Raw genomic sequence first — 25,968 nt, 5'->3', positions numbered from 1 at the left:
CAGAAAACGGGTGCCAAGAAACAAAGTCTTGGCTCCTGGTACAAGTGGCTGATACTTTAAGTTGCGCTATTGTCGCACCTGCAGGAGGGCAGGTCTTGAGGCCACGCGCCAGTGGTGGGAGAGACAAATTTAAAGTGAAAAGTGCGTAGTCCAAGAAGGGTAAGCCAGTAACAATAAGTAGGGGATAAAATCCATCCCAGGTAAGGCTCAAGGCCAGAGGTTGTGGTTGCTTGAGCATAATTTACAATACTTTGCATTTGGGCTGCACCCAAGTGGTTATGCAGTGCTCAAGGAAACCTACATTTCATATACCCAGCACCTGTGTGCATTGTGTTTTAACATATTGCTTTTTGCATATTGCGAATGCACGCTGCCTCTTGGCTCCACCTAAAAAGGAACCTGCATGTAGCACAAAAAATATACAAGAAACACATTGCTTTTTACTTGGATATATTGTGGGCTATTGGGAAATAAATGCTACTCTGCACTTCAATGTATCTTATCAAAAGAAACGGCCTCCAGCTGTTCCTCAATAGATTGGCATGCTCCACTTTTTGGAGCACTTTTTTTGTTAAGAAACTAAATAAAATACCGTAGTAATACTTATAAAACGAAATTAAATACGGAAGTATGTTTTATTAAACGAACTAAAAACAGTTGTGTAGTTAAGTGGAATGTTACCAAAGCCATTTCACAAAAAAGATGCATTTCAAAAAACATGCAAACATCAACAAAGGACAAGGTAGTGTGGCATTTTTCACTTCAGATTTGCTACTGAGGCCTGTCACGAATTCCCCAGCCCAAACACAACTGACTTATAGCGGCAGATGTTCCTTCTAACCTAAGCAAATCAGCCGGAACCAGTGGTTCAAGTGGGGGCATAATGTAGGGGATCTGTGGGGGGAGAATCGGAAGGGCAGGAATAACTTGAGGATTGGGTCAGTGGGCAGAGTCAGGTGTAGCCAGAAAGAGCAAAACATCCCAATTTGTAGTATTTGTTTGGTATGTCACTGACCAGTTACAGCTTATTACGTTATTTAATTCAACCAATGGATACACATTTATTTAAGGTTTAATATGAGTTATTGAAATTAAAATAAATTCACAAAGTGGGATATGTTTCCAATCACAGAATGTCCCAAATAAGCTTAAAAGTGGAATCACAAGCCATTTGGCTCCGAGCCATGCAGTTTCTGTCATCAGCACTTCTCCACAACAGGAGTTCAAACATGAATGGCAACATATCCTAGTTTACAAATGTTTTCCACATAATTCTGGATCTGTCATATTTGCCACCTACTAAATCATCTGATGCATAATCAGACAATTTTAAATAAAAAACAGTTTGCCGCTAAAACAGATCAAAAGTTACAAAATAAATTGCCTTGTGCTGCTGTGAGTTGGAGGGCCCTGTGCAAAGGTTGACTGGTCACCTTTCTCACTGCTGCATTTGCATATTACACTGGTACTAATGAGGCAAAATATTTGCAAAGACTGTTAGTATGTGTAAAAATTTCAGAAATATAAAGTATTAGAAAATGTACTGCATAACGCTGGAGCCTTTTTTTACTGCAAAATTTAGTCAACATGTGACATAATTTTGTCCTCCTTACAGGCCCTGGGTACACCTGGTACAATATACCAGCGACTTACACGCTAGTTAGGCCATGACAATTAGGGACAAGCCAATGAAGCATGAACTATTTTAAGGCTCTGCGGCTATGCATGGAGACCTGTTTAGCAGGGCTTAGGACATTTCAATGCCAACAAACCAGTAGCTAGTAGTCCAAATGTGGGCAAAAAGTGAGGTTAAGCCTGCAAAAAGCCTGTTTCCTTACAGTTTTACTCATTATTCATGCACAGGACTCAGAATATGTTATATTACAATGGAGTTCCCACGACACTCAACTTTATTCACACTATATTATTCCTTCCATATATACGCTCGAACAGCATGTCAACTACATCAGAATAATGAGCCCCAGAGAAGGTAAAGTGCTTCAATACATTTTAACATTTCAGAGAGCTATCAAGAGTCTTCTTGATGGCTAGTGGGCTCACATGTGGTGGGCCAAGCAGGCCTTTTTAGTTCTCCTAGAGATTTTGTGATTGCCCCCTCTTGTGTCTAGTGGAACATTATTTGTTATCTACAACTTGACCATCAAGTATTCCGTGGTTCAGGTGATTTGTTTCAGTTTAGCAGCTCCCTGCTGTATCATTTTTGATTTTCTGTATAATTTTTTTATTATTCACTTGAAGCTTAGCTATGTTTTCTCAGTGAGGAGCAAGGCACGCTTTACATAGACCTACATATGTCATCACAGAGGCTTTTCCAGTAAAGTGGTATTCAGTTGGTATGTGTTGAATACTCTGGATGGAATGGGCTGTAGAAGTAGATTGTGGAGCAGGGTGGTAAAAGTGATGCAGAAGATTTCAGAGGTGAAATCAAATAAGCAAATGTCTGTTGTTACACCATCACGTTAGCAGTTACTATTTAGAGCGAATAGACAGCTTTGAAAGTTGGGTCACTTACTGACTGTTCAAAGTACAGTGCCTTCTTGTTTTCTAAGAAATCTGGCAAAGACTTGGAGTCAAGCATCTTGACAAACCGGTTAAATCATTGCTATCCAGAACTTTCATGGCTTTAACCTACAAGTGGACGACCAGCTCAATGAGTTTCTCCAGAAATATGGGGTTATATGTGGAAGGCATATAAGGGAGTGATCAATCAACAATGAAAAATGGGCTATTCAGATTGACTGTACAGAAGGCAACTAGGCATTGAGCAATCTGTATACGAGGAGTAGAAATTCTGTGCAAGTTAGCTTTGCCCCCAAATTTTTTTACTGTAGATTTTGAACTCCTGGAGTAAAGGATCATCAAAAACTAAAAGGACTCCAGGCCATGTTTCGATAAGGCACACTTTTCTGCAGTTGATTATGTATAAAAGACCAGAAGGGACCTATAGTTATCTGAGGGAGCTAATGATCAATGAAGGAACTGGCAAGAGTGAGACCTTGGCTGACAATGTACCAGTTCTTTTGAAGGGCCAGGTCGGTTATATGGATGACAAAAAAAGGTGTGAAGTGCATGCATTGTCAGAGTCTGCCAAGAAGGTAGTTTGAGCCGGCTGTGCCTTTATTAGGTAGTATGGAGAATACTTTATTATTAGGAGCTCAGTGTTCTTTAGTTTGTGCGAGCGACTGACAGAGGGGCTGTGATGTGTCTTGGATGAAATTCATCCTGACATAGTTGCAGGTTCAGGAAATACAGTTATGCATGTTTAACTCGTTTGAGGCTGTAGTTGTACTATTTATCGTGAAAAGGATTTTTGTTGCTGGACAGATTATTCTGTAGGTGTAGATGATAAATGTAGAAATCCAATTGGTGTGGAAAATGTTTTCTGTATCGACCAGAAGGCCTCCTTGAATTTTCAAGCTTTCTCGAGTCTTTTGGGACACCTCTGGCACTATCCCTGTGTTACGCATGAAGAAAATGATGCACAACTTGATGCTACCACTCTAAGAAATGTGCAAACATCTGCAATCACATATCTGAAAAACTATTCCAAATGTACAGCCTTTCTCTTTTCATTCATAAAATGTGTAGTTTTAGGATACTCAAGTGATAATTTCCTTAAACCTTTCCTTCAAAATTATATTAATGTGACCCCTGATTGTTTCACCACGAGTAATAATCTTGTTACTTCAGACCAATCCCTAATGTGATTGATAATGTTCTTAATGCACTTTAAACTTGCATAATATGGCCTCCGTGTCGTGCCATAAAATTTAGATTTTCACAGCCTGCTGGGCAGAAAATCTGGATTTTATTAAGGACACAGAGGCTAATATTATCCCTCCTCTTTGCCCTCCCTTTATAATTATTGATTTTACGACATATTATTCTTTTCTTTCAGAATACAATTGTGTTTCTCTTCCGGAGTACATTGTGGAAGTTTCTCTTCAGTTTTTTCTCATGCCTGTCTTCTTCACGAGGATCTTTCTTCGCAGTCCAACAAGAAGGATGATGGATGGTCTCCAAGGGACTTTATAGTTATTTAGAATGTTGATTGAAGTTCCATGTTCTTCCATTGTTGCTACTGAGCAGTGATAATAAAGGAGATTTGCATAATATTAGCCTCTGTGTCCTTAAGAAAATCCAGATTTTCTGCCCAGCAGGCTGTGAAAAACCAAAATTGTTTCATCATGAGTAATAATGTTAACAAGAGATATGGATGAGCAAGACCTTTGCAAGACTATGAGGGCTTGTGAACGAGGTAGGGGTTTTCCAGAGTATAGTTATCAGATTGAAAGGGGGAGACACATGTCAGGTCTTAGTGGCAAGATTTGTAGAGGGCCGGAATCTAGATGCGTTTGGACGCAGATATTGCCAACATAATTTTTGGCTATTAATATGTTAATTTTGGGCAACGTTTTCTACATCATGTCTACAACCACATTTGGCAACATACAGGCAGCATTATGCACACATTAAATGTAACCTTTCTGTAGGGCAGCAGCAAGGACACAATCTGTCTTGGAACAAAGAAGTGCAATCTAGCCACCCAGTATCTCTAGAACGACATCACTGTCTCCATCCGAACCATGCAAATCCTGCTCTAATTTAGGAATGAGCAGACGATACAACTCTTTAAAGAAACCTATATCACAATGTACTAGCAGTCCTCTTCTGCTTTCAAGGCCCAGCTACTCCTGCAATCATAGCTGACAGTGTATTTACCATAGGCCCTGAAGTGATTTGTTGCCTTATGGCAAGATTGACACTACCCAGATACCAACACTCATTAAGATATGTAATTTGCACCAAAGTTAAATTTGTTAATATGAAGAATTACATTTTTTTAAATAGTAATACATAATTTAGGAAAAAAGAAACATGGTTTTAGAAGCTACTACTTACATATGGTGAGTAAAGTTCACCCGTCTCTGTGATGTCACCTGCCATGTTTGCTGGCATCCAGAGGATGAAGAACAGAGAAGGCCTGAACCTCTGACCTCCACACCTACCATTGGAATAAAAGAAAGATTTTAAGTGACTGATAAAAGCACTATGGGGAATAATATGATTAAGCATCAGGGACCTGATCATATCCTGGGCACAAACGCTTGCACAAAACATGCAAACTGTATTTGCGACTACTTTTTGCACTGCATAACAATGATGTGCAAAATGTACCCTCATGAACATATGCATATATACTGTGCAGCAAAAGTATCTTTTCATCTGCTATTTAAAGCTAAATGTAGGCTGTTTTAGCATCGGATTGCTAAAGCAGTCACACTTCAGAATGCAAATTACATTTATACACAATGATCAATTGGTTTATGACTATAACTTTTCTAAGATATCAAAATCTGCTTTAAATGGTAACTGCAAAGACATTTTTTTAATAGGCAAAATCTGCCTAAGCTCCACTGCCGTGGCAAATTATGCTGCAATGCTGTAATGCAGTGCAAAAAGGATCTGCACAGTCATTTAAATGTTACAAGCAAACGCTTAGGCACACAGTAAAACCAGTCCTCTTTGCTCCTTCTCCGCACATGTAAGTGGAATTCCTATAGCCCGATGCCCAGGACATATTGTTTGGGGTCAAGAGCAACAAGTTTTCATGTATATTTTGTCCTTGGGACAAGTAGGCCCAACCCTCTACAGCACAAACCCTTTGGCTGCCACTTTGTAGTACAACATTATGGATCAGGGAAGGGCACGGTCAGCAATTAAGATAATATTTTTGCCCATATGTTAATGCTGTTCAAACTTGTATTCATGGTTTATTAATTGAAAGCCTTTATTATTAGGGCGAGCGCTCTAACTAAATCTTGTTAGCTCCGACTGCACTAATGACAGTGGTTTCAGTATAAAAATGTGTACACACATTTTCAAAGTTTAGCAATATGAGGCTATGTATAATGCTCCCAGAATGCTCTCTGATTTGATGCAAATATTTGCAGAAGCTTGAAAACAAGATTGATGATTCTTTGCTATCAAAATAAAATGTTCATTAAAAAAAAGGAAAGCAGGAAAAACATTTTTTTGCTGAACTACTGTAAAATTTCAGGTACCATTTCTTTGCAGCATCATTTAGTAACATGTTGATGCATGCTCGTATTGCCCAAACATATTCATAATGGAAAATCAGTGTAACCAGTTTCAATAGGATTATGGTAAACAAAAATAAACAGAGGTTTGAGGCACACTAAACCCCTTGGAAACAAAAATAAACAAGCACTGGCAAAGCCAGTAGGTCTGAAATTGGTGGTCAGCTTTTTAGTTTTGTCAATGTGTGACTTGTTTTGGCATGGTTTTTGTAAAACCTTATTGGTGTGGGAGCTGCGGGTCCCTAACCATCATAACAAAACATTGGCAAACTCAAACGTTATTTTTTGGTTTTAAAAAGCACACACTGTCACAGTAGTTACTGGCACTGAACAAAACTACTTTGTGTGCAGATATGCTCCTTGTAAAAGACCAGAATGCTGTCAAAAGAGAGAGAGAGAGATCAAGAGAGAGAGAGAGAGATCGAGAGAATTTTAATAAAACACAAAAGTTCACAGTCAACACCAGACCAAATTAGGGGCCAAATTATTAAAGAAAGTCTCAAAAGTGCACCCATGGTGTATGTCTGTTCATTAAGTGCAGCTATATGGCTTTCGTGAATTCCCAAGAATTTACAGAAGTAGGACAATAAATAGTACTCCTACAAAATATTTGTGAACTGCATTTTAGCATGAGCAAATATGCATGTGTAGATTTGCTCATGCGAAAATATGAGTGTTTGCAAGTTCACTTTCCCTCCAGCCACTTTTTTCCCAACTCTGGAAGAAGGTTTACGTCTGCCATTGTCATGAGTAAATTTCTAACATTTCTTAGTATGGGAAAAGATTAGAGAAGAGTTGTTGAAAACCCTTAAAACTTGCAAGTTAGTAGGTTTCCACAGACTCAAAAGGGACATTCTAACCCTGGAACTATTGCCTACCACTACCTTCAGCCCCAGTATGTAGATCTGCAGAAATATGGTAACATAAGAGGATTGCAAGCATTCAAACACTACTATGGAATGAGCCCTGGCATAAAAAGAGAGGCTATATCAGAGCTCTTATATAAAGAGAATGCTGCCATAGTTTGTCGCTGCACTACATGGCACTAGTGGATTTTGTTTCAGGACAAGTAGATTTATGAAGCAACCTGCCCATGGACAAGTAGATATTTTATTAAATTCCACACCCCTGTCCGCAGTAGCATCAACAATTTCAAAAATTAAAATATCATATTTTATTTGAGTGTGACCCATAGGTCGTAGATTTTTTATTTGGGTAATGAAAGAGTAGGATAGTAACATGTTCTTTTTGGACACAATAAGTGCTAAATATGTTTCTTAACCTAATTCGCTGATAGGACTACAGTAATCTTAACCACCTCCAGTAACATAACTCAAAGCTAAGATCCTGGCAACCTTACTCACCAACAAAACAGTTTTCGAATGATTACATCAAAATATGTTATCATCACCACTTTATCTTCATTGATGGCCAATAGCCCAATACGTCTTCTTGCAAGCCTTTCATATATAAGACTTTGGGTGTTACAGTATAACTTTTGGGCCAAAACCACTACATCACCAAGGAGTCAATTATGGTTTAAGCCCTTCTTCACATTTTTGTTTTAGGTCAGCAACACTTATTACCAATTCTTTAAAATACACCTGTAGTGGGATTTAGCTCCATTTGAATGCTTCAGGACTATTTTACCTCTTAAAAGTATACAACAATCACATGGTTTATCACATTCAATTATTTATCTCTTATACACATTCTAATGCAATACGTTGCAGCAGCGGCAAAGCCAATAGGGCTTGTTTTAAACAGCTTTGTTTGCGTGCAGTGCATGTAAGCTTATCATTACATGTCTTGGGGCATTAAAGCCACCTATTGGTTTGCCAATTCTTCTGGTTTTGTGGAAAATCTGCGACCTGCACTCTGCAGTCAATTGTGTGTTTCAGCTAATTATCTTCTACATATATGACAGCTCTGCATTCGAGCAGTTCTCTTCACAGCTAGCATAAGCAGATCAAGTATTAACAGCTGAGGGCCTAGGTACGGAAACATCATCTGCCTTGCTCTCCGTATGGGCCTCAGGGCACAAACAGAACACTGAACTGTGGGTAGTGATTAAGTAAGAGAGAGTTGTCTTTGCAGTCTACTCATATTGTAAGTGTGAATAGGAAATACAGTCACCTGATGATAACCTAGACTAGTTTTGCTTACTGAATTAACTGGGGAGGGAAAGATACAAACGTGGCTGATTAGGAAAAGCAAAAGTTTTTCTTTCCTTAAAAGCTATGAAAACAAAAACAACATTCACATCTTTATCATTGCTGCCAAGTTGTTCATAACGTGCAACTGTTTGAAAGCGTCCTGCCTTTTCAGTTTACATCATCTTGTATTCTAGAAACTGAAATTTTACTAAAGCCCTCAAAAGTATGGACATCTGAAGCCCAGTATTTGAAGTGCTGCTTACAAAAAAACTGAACTGGTTAATGGTGTTGTTTGACATGGACCCACTTGGTATCTTGGCTGTGACTGCATGGCCCTGTATTGTTGTGATAGTAGCTGTGTCAGGAAATAGCTCTGCAAAAAGAACAATTGATGGACAGAATGCTGACCAATGTCGCTCCATTACAGAGATCTGGCAATAAATCCATATGCTTTTTTTGCTCCCAATGCCATTTCAGTTTATACACAGCCATATGAAAAGCAGTCTTGACCCTGCTCTCCATGGGAACACTCCAGCCCTTGCTGCCAGGCCAGGTCCTCCCTGGACCGGAAACAAGCATCTTGGGACTAGTTTCGGGGTAATCACCGCTCATCATCCAGGATAGCTTGACTCCATGGCAAGGAGAGCATAGGGCCCACGTCTAGGCAACCTGTCACACTCGGGGTGGCAAATGCAAAAAGAACAGTTGATGGACAGAATGTTGAACAATGTCAAACATTCATCCCAGTACAGAGTTCTGGGCCTAATTCCATCGTTTTTTTGCTAAACTTTACCACGGTACGCCCGAAATACCTCTGCTAGATTTTTCTCTTAAATTTATAAATCTGTATTTAGAGCATTTCTACCCCCCTACTCATCATTGTCAATGCCTCCCTCACTCACTCAAGCTACCTTTCCAGAGGTTCTCAAGCAGATCTGATCCTTCGACCCCTAAAATAACGTAAACTAGACTCTAATGACCTCACAACTACTGGTCCATGTGGCGCCGTGGCCAGGACGACTGACGCTGGAATCTGGGGATCACGGTTCGATCCCCGGCTCCGGCGGCAGATTAGCCCAGCACCATGTGACTCTGGGCAATAGCTTGCTTAATCTTCCCGACGGCCCCCAGCGCCTAGAGACCCTTACGGGTGATTGTGCGCTTTACAAATGTGGACTTTACTTTACCTACAATTCATCAGCAAGATCATTGATAAATCAGTTTATGTTCAACTCACATGCTCACCAAGAACCCGATTCAAGACCGCCCAAGCCTCTCGTTAGCTTCTTTACCCTCGTAGGGCAAGGACAACGGGGAGGCCCCTATTGCTCGCTCTTACCTCGAGTCCCTATTCACGTCGCAGGCCCACACCGAGGACATGAAGAACAGGTCAAGGCGTAAAAACATACGGATCAGGAATGCCACAATGTCTGCCGAAGTAGGGAATGTGGAGTAATACGTTATGGCCCTCTTCGCATAGATCTTGGGCGACATATCAGAGTCAGATATTCATCTGGACAGAGTTCACTGAGTTGGGACCCCTGGAGCACCGAATAAGACGCCCTCAAATATCCTGGCTTGTGTGCACAGCTTCCCCCTGACAAACGCATTCTCCGGGCCATCAGGGGGAACTTGCTCCTGCTGTATCAAGATCTGTTGGCGATTACGCTGCAGAAGAGAAGAGTTTCGTCAAGTGACCATATTCCTTAGAAAGCACAATATCTCATACACTTAGGGCCAGGCCTTCCGCTCGATCTTCACGTGGGTTGGAAAAACTCGCTAACTGCGGTCCTTCAGCGCAGCCTGTACCCTCCTCCACATCAAGCGGCCGGAGGTACCAACAGGAGGGGTGACTGAAGAAGAGGTCAGGTCCGGCCGCCAGGAGCGGGAAAAATGGAGGCAGCGAAGCAGGAGGGGGGCCCTAAAGCCTGACCCTGATGCTATGGCGCAGGAGCAAAAGGTGGTTCTGGATAGCCTGGTGGGTGATGGAGTGCCCAGGTGAGCGGACTAACATTGTGCAATCCGCCTTATCCACTGCCGGGGAACACATCAGACGCTTATTAGGCCATGAGGTGAGGGATCACTTAGATGACTTCAGACTACCAAGAACCCATTCATGTGGTTTTCTCCTCGGAGGGTGGAGACCGCTCTGATTGGCCTCTCTACTCCAGAGACTTTGTTTATTATTCTGGGGTGTTGTCTTTTTTTGTTTCTAGTTTATACATGTTTACTTGAAATGTACCACTCTGCAGCACTGGTGAAGAGCGCAATGATGAGGGCGACAGGGACACTGCTACATCACTTCCCACACGTCAGTCTTCTGTATCGCAACACAATACTGTTAGATAGGCGACAGGGCAGGTCACTACCACGTAGCATACCTGTATTCATCCGCCATGACTGCAGGTGACACCTTAAAGGTAATCTCCCTAGATGGGAAAGGCCTTAACAATCCAGTTAAGCGCAAAGCTGTCATTTCTTATTTGGAACACACAGGGGCAGACATCTGCCTCCTCCAGGAGACTCATCTCCTTGCGGGCGATTCTCAGCGGCATTAATCTAGATCCTTCTCACAGCAAATGTTCTCCTCATCTGGGCGTAAGGCGGCAGGGGTAGCTACCCTATTTTGGTCTACCAAATACAGTTAGGCTCACAGACACTAACCCTGGGTAGCCTTTACTCACCCAACGAAGGACAGCAGCACTTTATTCAGGAGGCTTTCACAGGATAGACTAGTCCTGATAAAAGGGGACCTTAACATCGTTTTTGAAGCACAGGTGTATCGCTCCATCCATAGGGAGGGGCAAACTGGCTAATTGACTGCGGACGGGCTTCCTTGGTTCAGAGACACTGGACTAATAGATCTGTGGAGAGCCTCTCACCCGAACACCCAGGACTACACATTTTATTCGCACACTCATAAATCCTATGCACGATTAGTTGATTTCCTGCGAACTAAAGACTTGCACAGACTCCTCCGCATGGTCAAAATGGAGCCAAGAACCCTATCCGACCAGTCAGTGCTGATACTGGAGATTCACAATCCCCAGCAAAGACATACGCAACGCCATTGGTGACTCAGGCAATCACTGCTGCAGAAACCAAAGGTGGTCAAGCGGCTCAAGAAGGCTATTGGTGACTACATGGCAGTTAATGACAAATCAGAAGTGCCTCTGCCCGTCATCTGGGATGCACTTAAGGCAGTTATCATATGCTCAGAACTATGCTTAGAACTAGACCAATGGAGACACTACCCGCGCTCCCCATTAGGTCGGGTTGCTGCCAAAAAAATTACAACTCAGCCTCGGATTCTCTTTCTATTTCAGGCCCTACCACTAACCCCACCGACCGGTACGATTGCGACACTCCAGACCACATTGAACCACTTCATATGGGCATGTAAGCGTACCAGAAGGAGTAGAGAACGTAGCTGCCTCCACCCTGTGTAAGGTAGCCTAGGAGTGCCCTGCCTTCGACGGTGTTACCAGGCTGCCCAGCTCCGCTATCTTACGGAGTGGTACCGGGTTGAGCCAGAGAGAACTGGTTGTTCATGGACAAAGCCCTGGCGGGAACCTCGCTGGCAAGTGTCCCGTTCTTGCCATGAGCCCACCGAGCACCTAGTTTATACATCTCGCCAATAACGCGTTCTCTATTAAAGGTGTGGGATCGATGCGTCCGCAAAGGGAGACTAACTACCCTGAACCAGATAGTTGACAACCCTGACTTCACTTCTGGGCTGTGACCATCATTTCAGATATGGCGGGAGGCAACCTAAAGGGTGATAGGACACTTTTTCGATCTGGAAGGGATTCTCTCTTTTGACGCACTACGGACTGACTATGCTATTCCCAAGACTGAATGCTATAGATATCTCCAAATCAGACATCGGTTAACGACCCGTCCATGTGTCAGGGAGCAGGGAGGCCACTGACACCTTACGAGAAATGGCTCATAGGTAAACAAACAGACAAACAACTTATTTCGGAGCTATACGTCCTGCTCCAGATTAACCTGCTCAGAGACAAATTCCCCTCCCAGAAACACTGGGAATCTGAAATAGGTCACTAACTCTCCTCGAAGGAATGGCACAACATATATCATTGAGTCCGGCATACCACTTGTAATATAGCTAGCAGTGAAATCGCTGTTCAACTGGTCTCCTATTGGTACCTCACTCTGGTGAGTCTCTACCAGGGGAATCCGGCCCGTAGTGACAATTGCTGGCGACAAAGTGGGGCAAAAGTCACGCTCCCACACATACTGTGGGACTGCCCCAGGGTCATAGCGTTCTGAAAGCTGGTATTGGACGACATCGTCACTCACTTCTCCACTCAGCTTCACAGATTTCGATCATCCACTTTATTAGGCCTCACCCTCACTTTCCATTCCGTTGAGGATGCCAGATCTACATAGCTCTGGGGGCCGCCCACCAGACTATCTTGGCGCTATGGGGACACCCACAGCCCCGACGACTCATGTGGCCTGGCTCCGACGTTTATGGGACATATTGGGGATGGAGTAACTCACCCTTACACAAATCACGAGACGAAACATTCAGAACCATTTGGCACCCCTTCATAGCGCTATTAACTAAGGAATTTAGGGAGTTGACTTGCCCTCGCAATTTGCGGTTGCTACGTCTTGCTGACCCAGAAGACATTTAAATCACAGAAGCACCCATGAGAAATCCCGATAATCCTGACAGTATATAACAAAGCAAGTGGTACTGCGGTTGGATGGGGGGTGGGGATGAGCGGGGGGAGATTTGGTCTCCTTTCTCTCACCTACAAGGGGCTAAACGTTATATTATTACAATGTATAATGGAGAGGATTCTCCCACGATGTCCAATGTTAACTTGATATGCATATATGATAAGAAAACAGATTTAAACCTAAAATTATATTGTGTATTGACAATGATCTGTGAAAATTTGATTTCAGAAAACAAAACATATTTATCATTTGCACATCATCAAGTAAAGTGTTCTGATTAGTTTTTAATCTGATTAAAATGTTTTTCATAACACAGAAGTACAAAATACAGGCTTTCACAACTACTGAAACATATTTTCAAATATTTGTACAGTTGACTTATTAACTATTTAAATGTTCGTTAGGAAAAACCTAATACCTTACAGCCTTTCATTTCACACTTCGAACAGCAGGTCAGACAGTTCACTTTCCAAAATCATGGAACCCAGCAATCAGAGAAGGAAAAGTAATTGTAAACAGATCAAATGTGGCAAGAACAAAATAAGATTTAAAGGTGTTTTAATTGTTCCTTTACTTTTTGACTGAACAGAACAACTGCTCTTTGTGAACTCACTAAATCGGGTGAGTAGGGGGCGTGGCTACGAGCCAAGCGAAATGGCGGCGTAGTGCGAGAGCTCTAAGACCGAAGCGGCTCCCTGTGCATTTATCCGCATAATCCAGCCGACGCATTATACCTCCAGTACCCGGATTGGGGTCCCGACACTGTGAGGTGTGGTCCGACTCCATTCTGGGACGAATCGAGTGCCGCTGGCCGGAGGTGCAGAGATTGGCGCTGAAACGTCCGCTGGACGCCGTCCTGCCGCAGATCGTCAAGCCGACCGGAAGTGCCCTGTGGTCGGGGAGCCCCGCCGGAAGTTGCCGCCGGTCAACTGCGGTCTGCAGCGCCGGCGGTCCTGATTGAGACCAGAGGTGTATTGGCCTGGGACCATCCTTTGCCCGTCAACGTTACTGTGGAGAGCTGCGACCCCAGCGATTGAAGTCCCCCGGTAATAGAGGGTCCGAGCCACTGCTGTGCGGGCGGAGCGCGACAGCGGCGCCTGCCCCCACCTTCTCCTGATCGCGAGTGCACAACACGATCTGCACGGCGGCCCTGGGGTCTGCGCTGCTGGGACTGGTGTGGTGTTGGGGAAACCCAGTATTCTTTGCTGAGCCCGGGACTCCTTCGGAGTTGGAGGCGAGCAGTGAGCCTGAGAGTCACCACAGCCTGGGAGGCGGATAAGGAGCGTTGGCGCACGCTCAGAGGTGTATGTAGCCCGGTGGATGCCTCGCACAGGTCCCTGATTCGGATCTCCCTTGCGGCGGACCAGTGATCCTGGCCAACGGCGCCATTTTACTGCTGCCATTCTGCCTCCGCTTTCCCACGGCCTAGCCCGGATTGCACACGGACACACTCTGTAACCACAGCGCCAGCACGATTACGAGCCATACCATCCACACTATGGCGGGGAGGGGTCCCAGGCACGCTGCGGCGCAATCCAAGCTGGAGAAGTACGCCTTTGAGAAAAACGCTGTAAAACACCCGGAGGGTCGCACTTCAACGAGTACAGAGGGAGAGGGAGCCAAAAAAGTGACGTTGGAAGACCTAATGAAGATGCTCTCCAGTGTACAAACGACGGTGGGGTCTATTTCAACGGACGTTGGCCTGCTGAGGGCGGATCTCCACAAGATGACGGAGCGTGTGGCGCAGGTGGAAGTGGTCACCAAATCACTGGTGGAAGATACTTCGGAGTTACAGCGTGCTGCAGAGCGTATGGAGGCGGTCAACAGGAAACTGCAGGAGCGACTGGACGATCAAGAAGGGCGCTCCAGAAGGAACAACGTCCGAATTTTGGGTATTCCGGAGTCGGAGGGCAAGCAATCCATGGATCTGTATGTGGAGGACTTAATCAGGACGAAGCTGCAGCCAAAGGGCCTCTCCCATTTCTTCTCTGTAGAAAGAGCGCACAGGGTCCCCGGGGGAAGGCCCAAGCAAGGGGCGCAACCGCGGCCAATGCTGGCTAGACTTTTTAACTTCCGTGACAGGGATGCCATACTGCAAACAGCCAGGGTCTCTGCGCCTGTCAAGATTCTGAACTCCACTCTTGCCTTCTTCCCGGACTATACGGCTGAGGTGGCCCGGCGACGGAAGACTTTCACTGATGTCACAAAGGCTCTGAGAGCTCAGGAGATACCCTACTCCATGCTTTTCCCGGCACGGCTGAGGGTCGTGGATAATCATAAGGCATGGTTCTTCGACACCCCAGAGGCGGCGAGGGACTGGCTGGATGGTTGGAGACAAGTGGAAGCACCGCGACGAAGAGACAGGGGTCAACGTGGCAGCCGGCCGGCTACTCCACCAGATCACCAGACGTCCCAGGGTCATAGCCAGGATCTCTTTGCAGAATCGGGCCTGGAGGACGGAGAGCGCACAGAGGAGTAGGCCCCTGCAATCGTAATCCCTGAGGGTCACCACTTTGCAACATTGTCGATGTCTCCCTCGGTGGACGCTCCGTGCTGGACGGAGGAGCTCAAGTGGAGCCGCTCGTGAGGTCAAGGAGCTACTTACCCCTTGCAAGCAAGTACTTTGGGTTGGGTTGGGACTAAGCACTCTGCTCAGTTGGGGAGGCGGGCGGTTTTGAACCCGTGCAGCAGGGAGGCAGGGAGGGGGGGAAGAGGGAAATGGTTTGACTGTTTTAGTTTTTGCACTAAGCGACGATTTAAGGCACATGCTAGGCGTATAGCTAGAGACACTTTCCTTGCAGGGGTGGGATGCAGGACCCATCCCCTATTACCCAGTACGAACTCACACATACACCCCGATGGCATTACACGTGACGGTTCCACCTGAGCAGAACATGCCACATCCCTCTCACACGTCGACCTTCACAGTCCTCACATGGAATGTAAGGGGTCTAGGCGACAAGGTGAAGCGGGGTCTAGTACTGCAATACCTGAAGCGTTGTAACCCGGCGATAGTCCTGTTGCAGGAGACTCACCTTGTGGGCCTGGCCTCGAGGGCGATGGACAGATGGGGATATAAATTCATAGCGCATGCGGATTTCTCCTCCGGCTCTAGAGGGACGGGTATACTTATTCGGAAGAACTTCCCGATGGAGTGTCAACAGACCAAAATTGATTCCCAGGGCCGCTTTGCAGCTGCGACGATACAGTGGGAGGGCCAACTTTTCAATTTTGTCTCCGTGTATGTCCCACCGGGCCTACATGCCACGGCACACACGGCCCTAGCGGCCTTTATACTGTCGTTACCAACGGCGACGTTGGTGATAGGGGGCGACTTTAATGATGTTGTCGACCACACGATGGACAGGCACCCACATACCACGACGGTGCGGGGAGGCGGGCGACTCGCCGGCCTAATTGAAGCCCTTGGTCTCACAGATAGTTGGCGATACAAACATCCCTATGAGAAGCACTACACTTACTACTCAGCAACACATCACTTTCTCTCACGAATAGACTACATCCTAGTGTCCGGTGATGGGCTACAAGGCATCGAAGAGGCGGACATCCGTCCGAGAGGTATCTCGGATCATTCGCCACTGCGGCTCATCTACACGAATCACCGTTCCCATAGAAGCCGAGTTTTTCCCATTCATGCGGGCTACCTGCTGAGTGCTCCTTTGTTGAAAACCCTGTCTAACGCCACTACACACTACTTCCAGGAAAATGCTGGCTCAGTGAGCTCCCACAGTACTCTGTGGGAAGCTTATAAAGCGGTCATACGTGGGCAGGCAATAACGTCAATTGCTGCCCAGAAACGTACCCAGCGTCAAGAGCTCGGTGCCCTTGAGGACGCGCTTCAATGTGCGATCTCTGACCAGGAGGCTCACCCTTCTCCGGCGACTGCTCAAGCGGTTCGATTGCGGAACGTTGAGTGGGTTTCCTACCAAAGGGAGTTGATACAGACCAGAATTCAAGCCTCCCGTCATAGGGTCTACGAGTTGGGCGATAAGGCCGGCAAGATGCTGGCCTGGCTCGACAGGAAAGAAAAAGCGGGCAGGGTGATTGCACACTTGACGCCACCAGGGGGACCCTCGATCTCGGACCCCGGTGCCATAGTTGAACTTCTGGCTGATCACTTTGAGGCGATCTACGCCCCACAGGCACCGTTCTCGACTGACGAAGCCTATGAATATATTCAGGATCTGACGATCCCCTGCCTCTCACCTGAGGCGGCATTAGAGCTTGAGGCGGACGTCACTGTGGAAGAGATACGTGAAGCGACTGGCGCACTGGCTTCAGGCAAGGCTCTGGGTCCCAATGGCCTCCCAATAGAACTGTTTAAACACACTGCCCAGATAACGGCCCCCCATCTTCTCCGAATGTTTACGGACAGTCTAGAAAATGGGGAACTCCCTAGGGATCAACGCCTTGCCACAGTAATTCCGATCCATAAACCTGGTAAGGCACCGGAATCATGCTCTTCCTACCGCCCCATCTCCTTATTGAACGCGGAACCAAAGATCCTTGCCAAATTACTGGCACAGCGTTTGGCTCCACACCTGAACACCCTGGTACACCCGGATCAGTCCGGATTTATGCCGAATCGTAATACCTCATATAATTTACGCCGTCTTCAGGCGGTAATGGCCCGCCGGGAGTGCCTACGGGAGCCGGCGGTACTTCTCTCGCTCGACGCCACTATGGCGTTCGATACGGTTGAGTGGCCCTATCTGTTTGCTGTGCTTCATCGCATGGGCTTCGGCCCCAAGTTCTGTGCGTGGGTCCGCTTGCTTTACACTAAGCCACTAGCCCAGATAGCGGCGAATGGTCACATCTCCAGAGATTTCCCGCTTGGTCGTGGGACAAGGCAGGGTTGCCCTTTATCCCCCTTACTGTTTACGCTGGTTCTTGAACCGCTGGCGATCTGGGTCAGGTGGGAGCCGTCCATCAAAGGCATCAGATGGTCGCCGACGTGGGAGGACAGGATATCTCTCTACGCGGATGATATCCTTTTGTACCTCACCTCCCCCAAAAAATCTATTCTAGTCCTACTCAACGTCTGCGAGAAATTTGGAAGGGTCTCAGGATTAATTGGACTAAATCAGTCTTATACGTTCTTGCTGGAACCCCTACCCCGCTTCCGGCGGACTGTCCATTGCGATATACTTGCAGCCCCTTCAGGTATCTGGGAATCCAGGTTTCTTCTGACCCGGACGAATTTCACGCCCTCAATTTGGGACCCCCTCTGGAGCGATTCAAAAGGGACGTGAAGGTGTGGCGCTCCCTCCCTTTCACTCTCCTGGGCAAAGTCGCGTTATTCAAAATGATGACATTGCCCAGTTTTCTGTACCTCCTCGAGAACACACCGTTCCTGGTCTCCCCCACCTACTTTAAAAACATTGCGGCAGCTGTATCTGCTCTACTGTGGGACGGGAAGCCAGCCCGGATCGCGCAATGCAAGCTGGTGAAGGACTGGTACGATGGGGGTATAGCGCTCCCCAACATTGAATTGTATTACTGGGCGGCCCACCTTAAGCAAATTAATTACTGGCTCCACGCCCCGCAGACTGAACCCGCCTTTTTGGCAGATAGGCATGGTGTTGAACCCAGGGGACTGTTGAGAAACCTGTATAGTCGTAGAGTTCCGTCTGATCTGATAGGCCCAACCCGTCACACGGTCCAGCTTTGGTACAAGGCACACAGACACCTTCAATGCGCACACACAATTACACTAATGACACCCCTGTAGGACTCACACAGGTTAGGGTTCATGGGTAATAGTAAGGGGTTCCAGGCATGGGACTCCATAGGCATATCCGTGGTGGGTGATCTCTGGAGAAAACGCACCATAGTGGACTTCGCTTTTCTACAAACCAAACATGATATGGCCCAATCAGAATATTACAGATATATGCAAATAAGACACGCGCTTCTCTCCACCATCCCGACCGGGACAACACTACTGGACTCCACCCCTCTAGAGGACAGACTGCTTACGGAACACATGCCCCACAAAGCGACATCCCTCACGTATCGGAAATTGGTCAACAACCTCCCTGACATGCGGTCTAAGTTACGCTTGTGTTGGGTGGGAGATGTTGGGGACCTTGATGACTCAGAATGGCAGGAGGCACTCTCCTCGACAAAGGAATCGGCGATTCCGTCCAGACTTAAACTGGTTCAGTTGAAAATCGGTCACCGCACATACTATACCAGAACGGTTCTTCATAAAATAGGGAGAACCTCTCACTAATTTTGCCTCCGTGGTTGCGGGGAGAGGGGGACATTCTACCACACTATCTGGGACTGTAGATATGTAGCCACGTACTGGGCGGCGGTTATGCGGACTATTTCCCAAACTACAGAGATTTCCCTACTGCCCAACCCACGTCGCTGTCTGTTAAACATTTGGGAGGCAGAAGATCTAACACATCGTCAGCAGGACTGGGCTGTGCTGGGCATGATGGTGGCGAAGCGCAATATTGCCAAACTGTGGGGTTCCAACGTCCTGCCCACGCTGAGAGACTGGTGCAAAGATATGGATGACGCCATGGTGGCAGAAAGGGCGGTGTTTGTTCATCGCGGCTGCCCGGCGAAGTGGGGGCGAATATGGGGGGCATGGAATACATTTCGGGGGGATATATGTGACCCACCGCGAATTAACCAGGATGAAGCCCTTTCTGATTGAGGTTTGAGCCTGGTCTACTGTCCTGATGGCTGTGTCACCTAGTATGCTGCTTTCCGCCCCTTGATGGCCGGATACAGAGAGGTGGGAGGGGGTTGGTGGCCACACGGCTGGTTTACGATATACTGCAAGGTGTGACTGTCTGTTTTCTCATCTGTGAAAGATTGATTATGCTGCACGTGCCTTTACGTTTCACGGAAAAGTTTTGTTATTTGGTTGTTGTTTAAAACATAGATCTAAGCCATATCGTATGCCTGAATTACTCGATACACGATGCACCCAGTTTCTATTCGCCGCCGGACCCCCGGGTTGTCGGCCATGCGGCTGTGTTATCCTACTGTCAATACCTGACCTCGATTTCTGCTGCGGCCGGCCCGGACGGGTTGTAGGCATTACGCTGTGTCATGCAAGAAGTGTACAATAAAAGGTCTTTTCAAAAAAAAAAAAAAAATTTAATAAATAAATAAAAAAAAAAATAAAAAAATAAAAAAAAAAAAAAAAAAAAAAATCGGGTGAGTAGGTCCTAAATATAGCTCGACTGGACCAAATCTGACTCGCCATAGCGAGTAGACTTTAAGGCCTGATGCTGCAGCATAGACACTGCTACCTTACACATGGTAATTATGCCCTCTTGACCACAGATGAAGATAGCCCCCGACTCCTGACACTGCTGAATTTCGCAGCGACCTTTGAGACAGTCAACCATCTCACCATCATACAGCCCCTGAAGTATCAAATTGGGTTCACTAGCAGTGTTCTTCAATGGTTCTCCCGCATCTTACAACCAACACCAGTATGTTCCCATGGGCACGCACCTCCAGGTCCCAAAAGATCCCTTTCACCTGCAGAGTCGCCCAGGGTTCCATACAGTCCCCTGTTATCTTCAGCCTCCACATGGAGCCACTTGGTGCTCTAACCACAGACAACAGAATCCAGATTCACCAATATACAGACAACACTACTTGAAAGTCTCCTCTGCTTCAGACATTCATCTCCTCAAACACGGACTGTAAATCATTCCGACTTGGATGTCTGGCACCTACCTGAAGCTCAACACAGCCAAGACATAATTCTTGTTATTTGCTATTAGAAGGTGGTTCTGACACTCTGGACCGCCTAGATGTTTTGCTTTTTGACCACCTATTAGTTGAGCTTTCACTGTGAGGGAGCCTCATAAATTGGGACTCACCCACAGTGAACTCATGATGAAAGAGACTGCATGTGGATTTTACTGGTGTCCCCTAGTTTGAAAAGGCCGCTGCGCAGCAGCTGGAGCATGAGGCACCGGACTGGTTACATGTAGACACATGTGTACATTCATATGCACACGTGTATGGGCTGCACAGGGGAGATTCCTGGCGTGCGCAGTCCAGGAGCAGCTACAAAATGAAAGGTGTGGCAGGACTTATGCAGAATTGGGTGGTGGCATGGAATAGGCTCTATACAGTGGGACGAAACATGCCAGGGAAAATGTGCTTTACAGTGTTTATTCCACTATAACCTACGTGAGAAGGAAGTATTTTGTAGAATCCAGAGTCATATTTGTACTGCTTTTGGGTCATCCAGAAATGTTATATTTCTCCGAGTCAGCCATAACCAGGGCCTGGCTGGGGGCTGACCCCAGCAGCCTGGATTAATGACCTTCCCTCCAAGGAGAAAAGATGGGTTGAGCTACAGGCTAATCTATCAGCAGCTGTCACTGGGTGCCAGGCACCTAGCTGCACAAGGGAGAAGGCAGCTCTGGGGGGAAGGGGCTTTCAGAGACCATGTAGCAGGAGACCCTGGACGACGCCATCTTGAACTAACCCAGAGGTCTGGGCAGGAAGGAGGGAGCCTGGACAGGTAAGTGATGTGTTGCTGTGTGATAGGGCAAACAGAGACTTCCTGCCAGCCCCCTCCCAAATTCTTTAAAAGTGTTTGAACAGGAAGAGAAGCTCTCTCTGGGGTTTGATCAGCTGAGGCAGAGGGTGCTGGAGCCTGGCGCAATGGGCAGTTGGAAGGAGGAACCCCTTGACTGTCCCAGGATCCTGAACAGCGCCATGAGAAGAGACCAGGACCAGTGCGCAGAAGCAGGGGCCGTCGCGCCCCCCCCTGGGAATGGGGAGAGGGGCCTGGGATCCCAACTCCGTGAAAATGCTGATGCAGTGGAGCGTGGGCTGAAAAGAGGGGGCACGATGTTGCGCAACCCCCCTCACGGCCGGTGGAAAAGCTGAAGCAAGGGCAAGGTGGTGAAGCGGGGTGCCAGGAGCCCACCCTGGCCCCCAAAGAGAAGGCGGAAGTTGGGAGGGTGCCGTCGCTTCCCCCTGTGAAGGCCATACAGGGGCCCAGGACCCCAAATTCGGGCCCCGAAGAGGAGGGAGCGCTAGTCGGGGGGTACCGTCGCGCCCTATCGTGAAGATTTGCTAGGGGCCAGGATGCCAACTCCGGGCCCGACGCGGCTGGGAGAAGGCGGGGGAGTGCTGTGACACTCACCCGAGGTCCGGAAGGACCTGCCGGATTCCCCGTGTCTGCCCGCCGAAGCGGGCAGACCAGAATAGAGGTACCGGCACCCGCGGCAGCACGCTAAGGTGCTGGCCGGGCGGGGAGGCGGCGAGGGCAGCCCGGGGTGGGATCCCCAGGCTGCCTGCCAACGTGGAGAGCCTCTGGGGATCCCGGGTGGGACCGGGACCCCGGACACGAAAAGAGGGGGTGCCAGGGGCCCGGGTGGAACCAGGCCCCCAAAAACTGGCAGATCGGCAGGGGGTGGGCTCCCCAAGCCGTACCACTTATCTGGGTGTCCAGGTGGGACCTGACCCTCCAACAGAAGGCAAAAGCGGCCAGTTGCCCACATCACGGCTCTCCCAGACGCAGTGTGAGAGCCGCTGCTATAATATGCGCAGGAATGGAGGAATGGATGAATGGACCGGCCTGCAAGGAAAAGTCCGCTTTTCTCTGCTTGTGGTGGCCCCGGGAGAACGGGGTCACCACCACATGTGTGACAGGGTGCAGGGAGAGCTGCTGGAGCAACGCAATCTCCCCCAGCACAACTTGAAGACGTCCCTCCCTAAGTCTCATGGGGACTAGAAAGAATAACCCCTCAAGAGCTCAGCAAGGAGTCATCTGTATCCCCATGGCTGGAACTTTTGTTCTACAGCTGGGGGTGGTTAGGGACTGCCTCAAGGAGTGAAATGCTGGGTTGGGGATGTCTGGAGAAGGGCATCCCCCTGGAGGTGAAGAGGTGTAATTGCACCCGAAGTGTATTCACTAATGTTATTTTTTTCAGAGGGACTGAAGGTGACATGTGTAGTGTGAAGAACCTGTGTAAGGTTATGTCGTAAGCAAAGTGGGGTTATGTTGCCAGACATTCCTGCTAGGGTGTCTGGCTGTATATGCTTAATCCTGTGAGTTCATCTGTGATGCATTTAGGGGCTGTAATTGCAATGCATTCTAATGATCTACAAATGTGATGAGTACTGTCTTTCTAAAGTGATGCTTAAAAATGTATTCTTGCTGCTGCGCTTAGGTGAAGATCCCAGACTGCTAGCCCTTAAGATGTAGAGGTGTATACTTCATGGTCAGTAGGAAAGGATCAGTCAGGATTGTGTGTCACCATGGAAAGGTGTGCCTATTTTAAATGCTTGTTGAGGCAATGGTGTGGGTAATGGTGTGGGTCTCCACTGGTACGATGCCAGTGTGCAGGGCCCTCGCTCCGGATTATGTACAACTAACTGCATCTGGGGGCAAGATGATATACATACATGGGAGTGGTGGTACTAGACCCCACCTCACTGCGGGAGGGGTGGAGATGTTATGCAATGTCACAAAGTAATTCCAAAAGCTTATGTATATTTGCAAATTGGTGCATAGTATGGAGTAGTGTGTGTGTTTGATAAATGTACTCTTACTTTTATAAAGCAAAGTACAGACTGGACAATCAATTATTGAGTTATTGCTGCGCACCTGTATTAGCCCACACCACCTCCCTTGAGTAAGCCTCAGACTGCTCTGCAGCGCTACCCTCAGAGTCAGGCGCTACAATTGGGTGTTTGGTTCCCAGCGAAGGAAAAATGTAGTCATGTTATTTGTGCAGACCTCACAGATACTGCCTTGTTTTCCAACATTTGCCAAGAATAGCAAATAAGAAGCACTACAAACAGAGCATAAGGACATGAACCTTGACAGCTTCAACCCCCAACTTTCACCGAAGCTATGTCACTTGGGATCATCCTGGACACCAACCTTATCCTCAAGGAGTACACTGCAAAAAGGTGGCCTGGTACCAGCTCTCTTCTAAAGAACGCGATACAGTTTCTTCCAGAAACCGAGTTCAGAACTGCTATTCAAGCGCTACTACTTTTTCATCTGGATGGTGGTAAAGTCCTCCTACAAGGACTCCTAGACTGCACACTGGAACCCCTTAAGGACGTCTATAAGCCACAGCACATCTCATCTAGATCAGATAAGATCAAATCACTCCCATCTTAATGGAAGTTAATTGGCTCCCCCTGTCAACCCGCACCATCTTCAAAACCAGATGCTTTGTTTACAAAGCCATATTCAGCAAAGCCCCTGTTTATCTTGCAGACAAACTTATCTCTAGTGATTCTTGGCACACCTGCAGCCAATACACCATCAGTCTACAGGCTAATAAGTGCAAAGAAGAAAAAACAAGGCATCAGATAATATTAATCTACGCACCCAGGATCTGGGACAACATCCCTGTGTCTATCAGGACTACGAAATGCTTCTCCAATTTACAATAAAAATTGAAGGCTCACTTCTTTGAGGAACAAAGAATCAACTGTCAACAAATACAGCTATATCTCCTAATAAGTGTAGTGTGTGTGCTTGTATCTGGCCGACTGCAGCACTCTGTTGCATTTTGGCTAGGTTTTCATTTTAGAAATACCAAATAAATGCATATGTAATCCTATTGCTTGTAAAACCCATTCATGAGACAGGGCTTCTTTAGTGGTGTGGCTAAGTTGTGGCTCACTCCACCTCCTCACCTCTGCTCCCAATGGCTCAAAAACCAATTGCTCTAAACCCATTGAGAAGTCAGTTAAAAGCTCTATTACTGTGTGCTATGGCGCTACAGCAGAATTATGTTTTTGCGCTAAGGTGCTTTACAACTAATCAATAATACGGTATCATGGGATTAGTCTTTGTCCTTTTGCTGTCTTTTAATGAGCTGTTTTCGGAAGGCTAGCTGCGAACCAGTTGAAATGCAATGGAAGAAAAGACAGAGCTACTCTTTTTTGGCAAGGGTGCTGAGACTCCGCTGCAGGTCTTCTGGCTACCTGACGCTCCTGCCCCCACGGCAAACAACCTGGTCGTGAAAAACCTGGGGTTTAAATTGGATAACAAGCTGTTATTCCGTGCCCAAGTTAATGCAGTAGTAGGGCACCTGTTTTGCTCTGTTGCGTCTTCTGCAGAAACTTCTATTCTTTCTGTCTAGAGCTGCCAGACAACAGGTCATTCAAGCCCTCATCATATCCAGGCTGAATTACAGAAATGGTCTCTATCTAGGCATGCCGAGCTATTTGCTGGACCGGCTTCAGCTTGTCCAGAATGCAGCAGCCCGTACTATCTTTGAGCTCCCTCGGAATGCACATGTGTCCCACATTCTGAGGAGCCTCCACCGGCTCCCAGTAAGGAAAGGAATTATCTTTAAGACTCTGCTGGTTACCCAGAAAGCCCTATATGGGTTAGGACCAGGGTATCTCAAATGTAGGATCTCTTTCTATGCCCCACAAAGAAATCTCTGTTCCTCAAACCTGCTGCTAGTCAATATTCCCTGTTTTAAAAAGTCCAGGTCTGGGGGTAAATAAGTCTCTCTCCTGCCTCGGACCTTCCCTCTGGAACAAAATGCCCCTCCATCTGAGAAGTATTCAATCTACACCTCTTCTGGAAAAAACTGAAAACTTGGCTCTATTCATGCCCGTAACCCTTCTTCCCCGCTGCTACCCCTCGCTTCTACCGCCAGGACACTACTTGGAGTAGCAGTGCGGTCTATAAATATCCCCACATAGACATAGACATAGACATAGAAGCCAGTCCTGGATTTTGAGGGAGTGGCGCTTTGCAGTCAGGGACATGCAATTTCAAATTTCCAGGTCAAAGTTCAAGAAAAAGGTGATGTTAGCTAAAATGACATAGTTGAGTGGAAGTTTAATTTTCAAGGAAGGACTTGGTACCTGCATGTAATTTTGCCAATATCACCTCTTTGCTAACTTTATATAAATGGTTATTTACCATGGCAAGTAATATGCTCCTTAAAAACAGCATGTCTAACGTACATAGTCATCGA

At 46.8% G+C, this 25,968-nt stretch overlaps 1 protein-coding gene across 1 annotated transcript in view; it reads right to left on the bottom strand.

The window, feature by feature from the left end:
• Positions 1-25,968, bottom strand: part of SLC38A12 (solute carrier family 38 member 12) — a 598,547-nt gene that overhangs the window by 561,929 nt on the left and 10,650 nt on the right. Inside the window, exon 2 of the mRNA XM_078654475.1 lies at positions 4,924-5,026. Within this exon, the coding sequence (XP_078510601.1) occupies positions 4,924-4,980 (57 nt within the window). The 5' untranslated portion in view covers positions 4,981-5,026. The remainder of the gene's footprint in view (positions 1-4,923; positions 5,027-25,968) is intronic.

This window comes from Lissotriton helveticus, chromosome 7 (assembly GCF_964261635.1).
Source record: "Lissotriton helveticus chromosome 7, aLisHel1.1, whole genome shotgun sequence".
Lineage (NCBI taxonomy): Eukaryota > Metazoa > Chordata > Amphibia > Caudata > Salamandridae > Lissotriton > Lissotriton helveticus.
The sequence above is the reverse complement of the archived record's forward strand: the minus strand, read 5'-3'. Positions and strand labels throughout refer to the sequence as shown.